Source organism: Camarhynchus parvulus, chromosome 4, assembly GCF_901933205.1.
Source record: "Camarhynchus parvulus chromosome 4, STF_HiC, whole genome shotgun sequence".
Classification (NCBI taxonomy): Eukaryota; Metazoa; Chordata; class Aves; order Passeriformes; family Thraupidae; genus Camarhynchus; species Camarhynchus parvulus.
In genome coordinates this window covers 32,492,300-32,505,757 of record NC_044574.1, presented here as the reverse complement: position 1 = coordinate 32,505,757, position 13,458 = coordinate 32,492,300, and the positions used below count along the sequence as shown (strand labels likewise).

The 13,458-nt window shown below is 39.4% G+C and overlaps 1 protein-coding gene across 6 annotated transcripts in view; it reads left to right on the top strand.

Moving 5' to 3' along the window:
- STOX2 (storkhead box 2) overlaps positions 1-12,661 on the top strand; it is a 143,390-nt gene extending 130,729 nt beyond the window's left edge. For all 6 annotated transcript variants that reach the window (XM_030947816.1, XM_030947817.1, XM_030947819.1 and 3 more), the window contains 2 exons: positions 179-2,444; positions 6,961-12,661. In XM_030947816.1, the coding sequence (XP_030803676.1) occupies positions 179-2,444; positions 6,961-7,156 (2,462 nt within the window). In that variant the 3' untranslated portion in view covers positions 7,157-12,661. The remainder of the gene's footprint in view (positions 1-178; positions 2,445-6,960) is intronic.
- Positions 12,662-13,458: the final 797 nt, after the last annotated feature.

The window sequence follows — 13,458 nt, the reverse complement described above, 5'->3', positions numbered from 1 at the left end:
TGTAGGAGATAAGTGGAGAAATAAACAGAGAAGAGAATGCCTAACAAAATGCTTTATGTTTGTTCAGCATATTCCAGCTTGCACATTGAGAAAACTAGCTTTTTGTTGGGGAGGGGGAAACCAGAGAGTCCTGCACAGTTTTATGCGCTTCCTGATATGTGTTTACTGTTATTTCTAGGAGTTCCAACACCCAGTCCAGAAATCCTTCGACATACTTTGAACATGCTTGTACGGGAGAGGAAAATATACCCAACTCCGGATGGTTATTTCATTGTAACCCCACAGACTTACTTTATAACACCATCTCTCATAAGAACTAACAGTAAATGGTACCATTTGGATGAGAGGATACCTGACAGGTCTCAATGTACCTCTCCACAACAAGGAACTATAACTCCCTCCACCTCGGGATGTGTCAGGGACCGAACACTACCCAAAAACCACTGCGACTCCTGCCATTGTTGCAGAGAAGACATGCACAGCATGCATGCATCTACCCTACAGAGGAAATCAGCAAAAGACTGTAAAGACTCATACTGTCCTCCTTCATTATGTCAGGTCCCACCTACTGAGAAAAGTAAAAGTACTGTCAATTTTTCATATAAATCAGAGACGCTCACAAAGCCTAAGGATGTAGAAAAGCAGTCTAAGAAATTTGGACTCAAATTATTCCGATTAAGTTTTAAGAAGGATAAGACCAAACAGTTGGCAAATTTCTCTGCCCAGTTTCCTCCAGAGGAGTGGCCACTAAGGGACGAGGACACCCCTACCACTATACCTAGAGAGGTAGAAATGGAGATTATTAGGCGCATTAACCCAGACTTGACTGTGGAAAATGTCATGAGACACACTGCACTAATGAAGAAACTTGAAGAAGAAAAAGCTCAACGAAGCAAAGCAGGGTCTTCAGCTCACCACAGTGGACGAAGTAAAAAGAGCAGGAATCACAGAAAGTCTCATGGGAAATCAAGGTCGCACAGCAAGACCCGGGTGTCCAAAGGAGACCCATCAGATGGCTCTCATTTGGATATACCTGCTGAAAGGGAGTATGAGTTCTACGATCCCTTGACTCGATCCCCACGGGAAGGCTGTTTTATAATAGAGCACAAGGGAGATAATTATATAATGCACAGCAATCCTAACATGATTGAATCTCACTTTCCCATGACACCAGAGTGGGATGTGTCTGGTGAACTGGCCAAAAGAAGAACTGAAATGCCTTTCCCTGAACCTTCCAGAGGAAGCTCCCATTCCAAGGTCCATCGGAGCCACAGCCATACGCAGGATAGACGATCAAGGAATGAGCGGTCCAGTAAAGCTAAAGAAAGGTCTAGATCCATGGATAACTCCAAGGGACCTCTGGGCTCAGCTACTTTAGGCACACCTGAAGATATAGGTGAAGGCTGTAGCCCAGATGACCAAACAACTAGCCAAACCTACATTGATGATAGTACCTTAAGGCCATCTCAGTCGCTCAGTCATCAAAGGGCTCTGATTTCATCCGCAAGCTACAAAGAGACTTGCATCCCTGAAATAGCCGGGGGCAGTGTAGAAACCCCCAGTTCTTGTAGCCTATTGGAACAAAGCAAGCCTACGGAGAATTTGCCATCATATAGTGAGCTCAACTCCTGCACAACTAAATCTGCAGTTGATGACTATTTTCAGTGCAACACATCCAGTGAGACTGTGCTTACTGCTCCATCACCACTGGGAAAGAATAAAGAGGATCATGACACACTAACAGGGACAGATGGGCTAAAAAAAATGACTCCCACAGAAAGACAGTCTCAACATATTGCTAGGGAGCCTGGGGTGCACAAGGAGGAGTCTCCAAAGGGCCCAAGCAGTGGTTCAGTGATTGCTGGCCAAACTCCAGAGGTGATTGCTAACGGGCGGCTGGTTCAACACCATAGCACTGAATCAAGCAGCCTTGATAAAAGGAAAGAAATATTTAGCAAGGATACACTCTTTAAGCCTCTGCACAACACTCTTTCTGTGAATAGTTATCATAAGTCTAACACCCCTCTGCTAAAGCCCCATCAAAAGACCCCCTCTGACACATTGCCTGTCAGATGTGAGAAACTTGAACAAGCGATGGTAACCTCAGTCACACAAGTCTTGCCTGTTTCTCAGAGACAGCAAGAGACAACCGGGAACCAGGAGGCCTCCTTTGACTACTACAACGTATCTGATGATGATGACTCGGAGGAAGGAACCAACAAAAATGCTGAGGAAGAAAAGAACAGGGATGATGTTGGTACGATGCAATGGCTCCTAGAGAGAGAAAAGGAGAGAGATCTACAGCGAAAGTTTGAGAAGAATCTTACTCTTCTCACCCCAAAGGAAACAGAAAATAGCAACAACCAGAGAGCCACCCACTCAGCCCGCCTGGACAGCATGGACAGCAGCAGCATTACTGTGGACAGCGGGTTCAACTCTCCACGGTAGGACTGTCACATTCATTGCAGCTTTAAAGACTAGGAAGTTCCATTTATGGTTTTATGGGTGTGTGATATTGGTGACAGAATGTAGGGTTGTATTTAAAAATTTCACACATTTTCAGACAGTGTTTTTTCTACAGCTCTGGAATCCTCTATTCAGATATGTGGGTTTCCCACCATACTGTAAGAAACCAATGACCATTGGCAACATTGACTCTATATTAGTTCATTTTTGTTTGCTGAAAACCTCCCTGTATCCTTTTTTTTCTGTGTTAAACTTGTGTTTGCTTTTAGAATAAAAGGGATGAGCTCCTGCATACTCTTCCCTTTCCCTCTAAGATACCATCAACAAGACTAATGGAAAGACTAGGCGTGACCAGGTGGCATAATCTTTGGCTCAGCCAAAAAGAAAAACAAATTATATTGTTTTGTGTTTGGCCTTCCTTGTTTGTTTTCTTCAAAAATTCTGGAAGCGTATCTAGTCACCATTTCAAACTGGTGAAACTGGAATAGCCGCTCCCCCTACAAATTGAAAGTGCTCCGGATATTTGAACTTGATATTTGAGATGTGACTTAGCACTGCTGAGAGAGAGGTGCCTTGTCTAAGATACTTGGGAAGACAGTCCAGATGTTTGCGTGTGGTGGTGCTGGTTAGTAATTACTATTCCAGGGATTTCAGGCATCATGGAAGTCTCAGTGTGCTAGAAGTCTTAGAAATGTAGGGAGGAGAGAGTTGTTGGTGCATTCCCTGCCCTGGAGATTTCAAAAGTTCATTTCCAGGTTAGGAATCCTTTATGCTAGCCTTCTTCCTTGTCTGTCTGACCTTTGGCAGTCCTTGATGGAATGGAGCATGACCTGTTTTGTTTGGCCTGCATAGCAGCTCATCAGAGTTCAGAACAATGACTCTAAGAACACAGAAATAATGTACAGTAGTAGTTCTCTTAGAGTGGCTTACTTAAGCTTAAATTATTTATTGCCTGTGTTTAAAAATAAAACCTCCAAGACTGATTCTGTATTATGTGAAAAAAATGGGTTTGGTTTGTTTTTTTGGTTTTTTGTTTGGTTTCTTTTTTTTTTTTGGTCAGTTTTTTATTTTTCCCCTGTAAATGGTGTTCTTTTTCCTCAGAAGTATATATATATATTTTACATCAATAGCAGAGGCTCTTTGGCATCTGAAGGATGTCCTGTCTCTACACGGGACTAAATTTAAATTTCAGTGGAAGTCCTGTCACTCTGGAAGGAGTTCCTTTGGATTTGATGGTTACTTCCACTTATGTTAATGACAAGAGAGAAATTAGAGAGCCTGATGCAGCTTGCAGTGATGTATCAAACTAGAGCGGGATTCTAACGAATGTATATTTTTTTCTGAGCAAAAAACCTGAAAAATTATTTGAGTAAATCATGCCATCAACACTGAGTCCACTCTAAAAAAGAAGCTTGAGAAGGCTTTGAATTTATGTTATTGATTGTTCTGCAGATGCTTGACATCTTTCTCACATAGAACTGTTGTATGAAACTGTTTGCACTTTTCTTTTTTAAATGAGATGTCTTCCAGTAGTTGAAGTGCTATACTTGCAGTCAGTTTTTGTGGGGGAGTATGTTGTGGTGTTTGCTTCTTGCTCAGCCTCTCTCACTCCAGAGTATGAGAGTCACCTCCAGGACAGGGTATCAGCTGGATTAAAAATCAGTTCTTGGACTACTGTTTTGTGTGCTAGCTGTATATCAAACTTGTGTTTCTGATTAATGCAATGGTAGACGTTTTCTTCCCTAATTATTTACACAAAAGCTAAAATTTCTGTTTATGTTAAACTTAGCTAGCAAGAGACCAGGATGTGGTGAACATACTGGATTTAGTGCTGCTATACCACCTTGTTAAAATAATAAGGGAAACAGATGAGCAACTTTCAAATACGTTTGTGTTCCACACATCCTTTTTTTTTTAAATGTATTGTTTATTTATTAACAAATACCATTTTTTGGCAAGGTCACATAAAGTAAGCTTAAAAAAAAACCAAGCCAAAACATTCTGTAGGGTATTTTGTTTTGGGAGACTGACATATAGTTAAGATAGGATAGGATATTTCAAAGCTTTTTCATAAGCTTTGCATGAAAATAATTAAATTTGGGGATTTTGCTGAGTTTGGGTCACTTTTTCACATAAATCTCCAAAACTAAATTGAACTGAGGGTGAGTTCAGCCCTTTGGCTAAAAGTACCACATTGTTATTATTATCCTACCTTACAATAAAAAATGTACTCCATAGCCCTTTTCCAGGATGTACAAAGTAGCCATGCAGCATCCATCTGGTAAGATTCAGCTAGGTGACAGTGTCCTTCAGAAGGTGCCATGGGAAGAATATGAGAACAGATTGTGCATACAGTAATGTTCCTCAGGTATATTCTTCCAGCCTCCACTGGTTATTTAACTCAGCTTCCTGAAATGGGGTAGTATCTTTTCATTCAAACTGAAGTATACAACATTGTTTGGGCAATCAAAATTACTAATTTCATACTATAAAAGAAAAAATACATTTTTAAAGTCTGATAAATTGAAAACAGGGCAGTAAAAAAATCAGAAAGAAATGGCTGCAGTTAAAGATTTGCAATGGTCATTTGACTTTCAAAGTATTTGTGATCATTGGGAAGAAAAACCTCACAATTTTTCATGCATTGCTTTTATGCAAGTTATATATAGGAAATGTTAGCTGTCACAATTAATTTTATTCCTTTATTTTTAGGGCTTATATAATACTGTTGCTCCTTTGTCACCTGAAGAAAGCTAATTTTGACATTACTCTGCATGCAAAATTTTCACTGCAGTTTTTGTGTGTACATGTTGTAATGGTCACTTTGTAATATCAGAGTTGAGCATGTCTGAAGATCTGAAATCGGTGGTTCTGAAAAGAATGATACAATACTAAATCATCTCTGAAAACTAAGATTTGCATCTATTTTCATTAAAAAGCAGAGGGAGAGGAATAAAAAAATGAGCAAGAGAAGTGCACCATACATCATTGCAGCTCACAGGAGTCGTTTACTCTCTGTGTCACCCACCATAGCTCTTTGGAACTATGGACATTACAACAATCATTGGCAGAAGAATACCAGTACCATCCATTTCAACCAGTTTAAAAGGTCTCTGAGAATTCTCCTAAGAGTCTCATTGATTTTCCAGACTCAGTCAGTTTAAGATTATTTAAATCTGTCCCGATGACTAGGAACAGTGTTTTTTCCTTCCCTTATGCCATACACTCCCCTGCCACATCTAAAGCTATGCATTCCTACTCTTCCCTTGATGCTAGGACTAATATTTTTTTTCCTTAGGGCTAGTATTTAACTGAGAGTGGCCCCTGATTTGTCTGGCTGCCTGCAAGGCTTAGTCAGGGAAGCAGCAGAAACATGTGGCAGGGTCAGGTCCACAAATTTAGGCTGACTTAAAACTGACTATGAAACTTTTGTCATTAGTATCGTCTTTTCTAGTGCTTATTTAATAACTGCATTCAGTGCTCTAAATGTATTCTGTAAACATCTCCATAGCAAGTGGTGATGTCATTTTACAAAGAGGTAGGAGTACAGTGAAGGATACATGACCAGGGGGCCACGTGGATGTTTGAATGGAAATCTGTTCCTGAACAGGCACACATTATTTAGAGATCAAAATTTATTTAATAGTATAAAGACAACAGAAATAGTAGTACTGATAAAAAACCCTTAGCATGTCATGGCTGAGGTTTTTAGAAGCTGTAGACTAAAATACAAGCTTCTCTGCATTCATAATTAGACATATCATTAAAAGGCCTAATCCTCAAAAGTGTTAAGTGACAGTGTCCTGTCACTCTTGTGGTTAAATGATATGTTAGGAGTAAAGGAACATTGTCCATTTTGTGAATGAAATAGCAGCAGTAGTTGTTGTCCAGGGCAAGATCACAGACCAGGCAGTTAAGATTTCTCCTTCTCTTGGTAAGTTGAGATCATCTCAGCTGCAAAGCAAAATTGAAGTGTTGCATTTAGAAGCATCGTGGGTTTAATGTAAGGTAAAACTTTTATTTAATATTTTGTGTACAAAAACATTGGTAGAAGAGGAGACAACAGAGGATACTGTGTTATATGATTGCTGTCCTAACTCTGCCTAGTCACAGAATTGATTTGATGAAGCTACTTTCTGCAAAACTCCATCAGCTAGGAAAGAAAACTAGCACATTCCAAGTGCAAGATGGAAGCTGTTTCCTTGAGTGGAAAATCCAGATGCTTGATACTGGTTCAGCTTACAGTTTGTGTGACAGTTTCAGCTGTGCTTAGTGCTCTACCTGTGTTATGGTATGATGATTGCTGAGCACCTCTGGGACACATTTTGAGAGTAACATATGTGTACTATCAAAATGAGATGTTTCATTGATGTGACATTACATACAAACCCAGGAAACCCATTATAAAACACTCTGTTGTCTTTTCCTGTCTGGTCCATAGATATATAGGCATGTCATATATGAGTGTGTATATATATTTCTTTTCCATTCCAGTACTCGTGAGAGCCTGGCATCCAACACTTCAAGTATTGTTGAAAGCAACAGACGTCAGAACCCCGCTCTGAGCCCTGCACACGGCGGCGCAGGCCCGACGTTCAACTTCCGAGCCACTGCAGACCCACCCACGAGTGAAGCTGAGAAACTGCAGAAACCTGGTAACTGCCTGCAAGCTTCTGTCACTAGTGTCTGATAGTCAGCCTGCCTCAGATCGTCTGTCTCATCCTATACAGCAAAGTTTACGACACTGGGACTGATGTTTACATCTTTGGGGAAAAATTAAACAAGCATCTCAACCACAGTTTTAGTGTTCACTTAAACTGTGCTGCTACGTAGACTAGGGGCAACAAAGAAGTCTTTATTTCAAGGTATTGCTTTTCACATTTGCGGCTCTGTAGCAACAGAATAGCAGTAGGGATAATATGTACACTTTTTGCTTCACTTAATTGTAACTGAGCACATATATGAAAGTCTAGACACTGTAAGTGTAACCTGCATTTTCAATGTCCATGCAGTTGCCAACTTCATTTAAAAAATGCCACAGATGTGTGATGCCCCTGGTCAGAGGCTAAACTCTGCTGCAGAGTTAATAATTTTTTTCTTCAAAAACTGAGCCACTGCTGAAAGTAACCAGCCAGGATCACCATGAGGAAAAACAATGCCAAACATGACAAGTCATGACCTCAGCTTTATATGTGAATTATTAATACTAATCAGTCATTTTCACTGTGCATTTTTGTGACACAATTTTACAAATACCTAGTTAAGCGAGTAAAAGGAGGTTTGGGGTTTGTTTTGATTTGCTTTTTTTCTAGGTATGGAGGGTGGGAAGGGAGGCAGCTCCTCCTTTTGTTTCAAAAATATGAGAGATGTTTACTGAATGAGACCTGCTACTTGACCTTCCATAGTCACCCGTGAGGAGGTGGGCCTTTGCAGAGATGGGGGAGTGGGGAGGGAAGGGAAAGATGTAACTGTCATGGAGCCACAATGTGGAGTGACACGAAATATATTAAATGTCTTCAGTATAATTCACTTATTTTAAAAAGATAATCTAATTCTTGTGTCACTTCTGGTATTGCAACTTGCCATTAATATAGAAATCAGGATAACTAATTTCTTGGAACAAAAATATCCTTTATGATATAAATGACAAGTATGGCCTGAAGAATTGATTTCTTTCTAGTGGAAGGACATAAATCTATTTTATGTAGCTTATTAAATAGAGTGCCTAAATTAGGCTATTAAAAATAGCATACAGTGTAATGATTATCAGAGAACAAAATTTAGAGAATTATAAACTTCTGGCCTTTTTATTCAGTGGATGTTATTTGCAATTTACCATTTTATGGACATGTCTGGTTTCTAGAAATTCAGTGTGTCCACTTGGTTTGCAGTAGAAATCTGAGTCCTGCAGGCACGGTACATCCTAATTGCTCTCCCTAAACTCTTACTCCAATGTAATTGGTACTGTGCTAATTACTGCAGAGTAAATTCTACAGATAGTTAAACTCCAAGAGTAATTTTAGGTATAGGGTCACATTCTGCTCTGTTACTCATGCAACCTGGTAGTGCAACAAACTGACTTTTTTATCAGAAGACAAATTGGTGGAATAATAACAAAGATACTAAAATGTGCAACAGCCCAAATTGTTCCATAGAAAAGGGACATTTACCCTGTCTAGCTCTTGTAGTACACAGGTATGAAACCCAGCTGTACATATTAAAACCCAGTATTTTCATCAGGTTCTGGTGACATTTATTACTCTGTATACAAAGTCATTTGAGCTTCACTTATGTTCTCTATTGTGATCAGAAGTCTTTACTGACAATTCAGCCTTATGTTACACCATGGGATATAGATCATTTGCTTATGAAACAGCTTTCTAACTCTGGACACAATCAGTTCTGTCAAGAATACACAGCCAATGCACAGGTCTGTTTTCATTGATTTCAGTGTATAATTTCCATTTCATAGGAGCAATAAGACCTTTCAGTGCACATAAAGGAAATTATTGTGCTTTTGGTTGGTTATCAAAGTCACTTGGCCTTTAGCCTTCTGCCTTATCATACCTTCCAAGATGTGCTCTAATTACCATATTATGCTTTGCATGATGCATCTTCTTATTCAATATGTAACTCCAGCCGTACTTATTCCATGCGAACTGTAGAGTCAGAGTTCTTTGTGGGGAATTGTCATATACTATGCAGTGGCTGACTGTGATTTTGTTTCTGAGATGAGCTCTGACATCAGTAGTATGTATCAATTCAGTAAATAGAAATGTTGAAATGGTAAAAAAATTTACAGTGATGATCTGAAGTACTAATGGCAGTATTAAAATGTGAAGAGCAGAAACAGGTTTCACCTTTGGAGAAATAATTGTTTGTCATAAGCTAATCAGAATTTGTGCAGGCAGCTGGTTGTACAGAAGACATAACTCCAACAAAATGTGATAGTACATACCTATAAACTGTATAGTATGTTATTTCCTAAAGTTCCCAGAGACCAGCAGACAACATAAATGTCATATTAATGTTGACATGGCATTGTACCAATATTAATGTGACTCTTGGAATATGGAATGTAAACAGAAGTTTCAAATAGAAACGTTCTAATCTTGATTTTCTTTTTTCCTTTTAAAATCAACAATGGAAAATAAGAAAATTCCATCTTGAGGTTCTGGTAACAAAACCACGAGAGTGGAGCTTGAGTGCTTTATGTCACCCTAATCCTTTGATGAAATCATAGCCTTGTATTATGTGGTTGCTTATCTATCATTCTAATGTATCAATTTAAAGGTTTACAGAGTTAGATTAGGTTGAATCTGTGTTGTGTTCAACTGTAAAGGGTCAACACAAATCTGTCGGCATTTTGCACACTTAATATGTATTATTATAATACAACATGTTACTTTTATGGTAATTTTTTTTACACATATAACTACCTCCATGAATTTGATGAAATGCAGCAACATGAAAAGTGTATTGTACAAAGCAAGATTAGAAACTTTGAAGCATTAGGTCATGGCGTTCTCTTGTGTGTCAAAGCTTGCATATGAAGTCATCATGTTTCCATTGCCACAATTTCCTTCTACAATGTTAAAAAGATGGCTTTCAGATGAGTCACTTAAGACTTTGACAAGGCTGCATAATTGGGATAAAAGTGAAAGGAAGGCTGAAACCTTCCATCCTCTCCCCAGTTACTGCTAAAATTTCTGCCTGGTAGAACTTGAAAATGTATTTGTAATTTAGCAAATTAGAAACATCTACAGTCTGTGAAATATGATTGACAGTTTGGGGTTTAACAGAAGACACTCTGGGTATTTTCTTGGCAGCCTTCAGATACTTGGGGCCCTGTTCTGCCTCCATCTTTGTCAACATTAGTACGTCATGGTTTCTCTGAACTGGCAAGGGTGTTAAAACAACTCTTCCTTTAATGATGTGCACTCTGGTCTCTAGATTGTGTGCATCTAAAACATTTGCTCCTATAGAAATTACCAACAGCCTTTCACTGATGTTGCTGGGAGCAGTATTAGGGTCCCTACTCGAGGTATGTGCCTATTGTTCAAAGAACATGGGCAAGTTTCCAAGAGAAATTAAGCTGGCTTTTGAAAAGTAGCCAGCTGCAACAAGCCACCTTTCAAGAGGGAAGAAAGAAAGATTTTTCCAAAAACCAAAGGAAGAAAGTGGCAGCTGAACCTAAGCAGATCGCATTATATACAAATCCCGATTTATGAACACCTTTCAGCAAACCTAGTACCATTATCCCGATGCAGATTAATAAACAATCACCAGTTGAGCTAATTTTGCCATTTTAAGTATTTCAGTTAAAATTTAGAAGAAATCATTAGCCATTTGACTCCCAGCACCACTGTAAAATGACTGTTATATGTGAAACAACATTCACTCAACTTTAAAAATAAAAATGTATTGGAAAACAAATATTTTAATGAAAACCATGGCCAAAGTGCTTGCCAGCAGTAGTCATTGTTAGGAAAGAGAACAAGCAAACCAGTATTTAGAGGCCATCATGAACACAGATAATACTTTGCACTTAAATCACACCTTTTTGCCTGAGGGTCTCAAAGCACTTGCCTGTGAGGTAGGCAGAGTTCACTGACCCTACTTTTTGTCTGGGCCCATTGGAAAAAGCAAAGGCTAAGAGTCTGCAGACTAATTTATTAACTAGTTGCTTTTTTAAAGTTACTGAAGTAAGTTAACCAAAGTATTTAATGTTTATATTCTGAAATTATTCTTTTGACACATTCAGTTTGTTTAAGCAAGAAACTACTTTACAGCCCTGTAGACACTCTTGGATTAGCAGTTCCAAAAACAATTTTGCAGTCATATGAGTACTGGCAGCAGTGGTTTTAGAAACAGTCATGTTAATTAAAAATTTGTTTTTCAAATACATTTTCTAGTGTTTTTCCCAAACACTTGTTCAAACTGTTGTGCTGAGAAAGCAAATAGCACTCCTAATCTGGTGTCATACCCACAGTTTACAATTCTCTTTGCTCTTCTGAAGAAAACTGTACAGTATTAGAGAGAAAAGTTCTATTTTTTACAAAATTCTTTTAAAAAAAGGCTATATATCTAAAATGTTCCCCCCAGCATAAGTGAAGTGCATCATTACTGCATGAGAGACATGCAGTGGACCCACCAAAAGCCAAGCTGGTGCTAGAAGAAAACGGGACTATCACATGTCTTTTATAGTGGCGCTCTAAACATTGGTTCCAGTTATGCGAGTGTGAATCTGGCATAACTCCCCTGATCTCTGAGGATCTGAGAGATGGGAATGGGTCGTTAACTCCATTGAAGCTCAGTTCTGAGCTGAGGGTTTCCGTGTTCCTCCCCACGCCCCGGGACACTAAAGGCAGAGACGGAGCAGAGGGCCACGCACCTGGCTTAGGAAGGGCAGCCTGGGCTGAATCCCTGCTGAAATGCACCAGGCTTTGGCAGGGCAGCCTGGGCTGAATCCCTGCTGAAATGCACAGCCACCCAGCCGGGATCCGGGCCAGCCGCCAGCGTGCCCCGCCTCGCAAGGGTGATTCTCCACGTGGTGCACTGCCCTCGGTTAGAGCCACCCAAAGGATACCCACCCAGATGTATGAAAGGGCCCTTGGAGTAATTGGCACAGATGTTACTTTTATGTGTGGAGGAGATTTTAAGTTTAAAGGGATCATAATTCTGCAGGTAATTTTCTGTGAGTGACTGAATGTGGCTGTTGCATTAGGTTTAAATGAGTTAATAAATGCAAGTGGGACTTACTGTATGTTAGAAGGGAGTTTTGCAGCCAAGACTGCCTTGTATAAATGTGTTTGCACTGAAAAAAAAATTTAAAAATTACTTGGTCTCTGGTTGCTGTAAAGGTCATCCAAGATGGATGTTCTGTTTATATTGTATAGTATTTCATATGAAATAATTGCAGTTCATGAAATGTCTTCCCTAACGTTACTGATTTATAACAGCACATTTGTAACATGGTTTTTATTGTGTCAGTGTACCATATTGTAAATGATGATTACTTGTCATGCTTAGTATAATAATTTAAAGGAAAAAAAAGGACAGGGATTTTTGTAAGTCTATATTTGAAAGTCCCTCCATATGGTAATATTGTGTTCATGTTGTTTATGTAGTGTTGTGTGAAATATCCATTTTGGATTGTGTTACTTTTTAAGATATTAAATAACATTTGGTTATATGTTCTAAGTGGATTCTTTGCACTCATCGGTGATTTTTAGAGAGTATACTTATATTTCCATTAACACACTGTTTCTCTCCCTCACTTAAGAAACCTTGCACAACAAACCAGAAATCTCAGATAAACAAACAGTGTAACAACTCACTGTGTTCCCCTATGCTTTATAAATGCTCTTTGGGCCATTAAGAGTGCAAGAGAGAAAATACACCTTCTTTTCTGGCTTGGACTGGATGTGAATTTGACAGCTGCAGGGGGAGTGTGATCTCCACTGAATGTGAGTGTCCAGCTGAGATGCACCCAAGCTCCAAGAAATGAGAAGTGCATTAGGACCTCCTGATGCCAAGGGCAACAGGTGTCAGGTCCCTCATTTCCTCTCCTCTCCATTCTCATGAGCTAAAGGAGGACCTGGTACACCCAAGAGAGAGGGTTCTAGGAAGTAGTATTTTTAACATTCTTCAAGAAAACTGATAGCTGCTGATTGGAAAGGCCCAAGTGGACAATGTAACATGCAAGTGCCATTTTCCAACCTTCTACCACCACCTGGAAGAAAGTTTGGAGGAAGTTTAGGGTCCAGGAGATTTGCCAGAGCTGTGTCATGAGAACTGCTGTTTGCCAAGGTCAACTATGAGAATTTACAACATTTATAGGATAAAAAACAGAGCAGCATCTCTTGAAAATAGGTGCTGTCTTAAGCACCTTGGCTTGTCACCTGCTAGTGGCACATACTAATACCACACTGTTCCTAGTCTTAGCTCATTCCCCTTCATCCATCTGCTTCCACTGTAATTCATATTCAT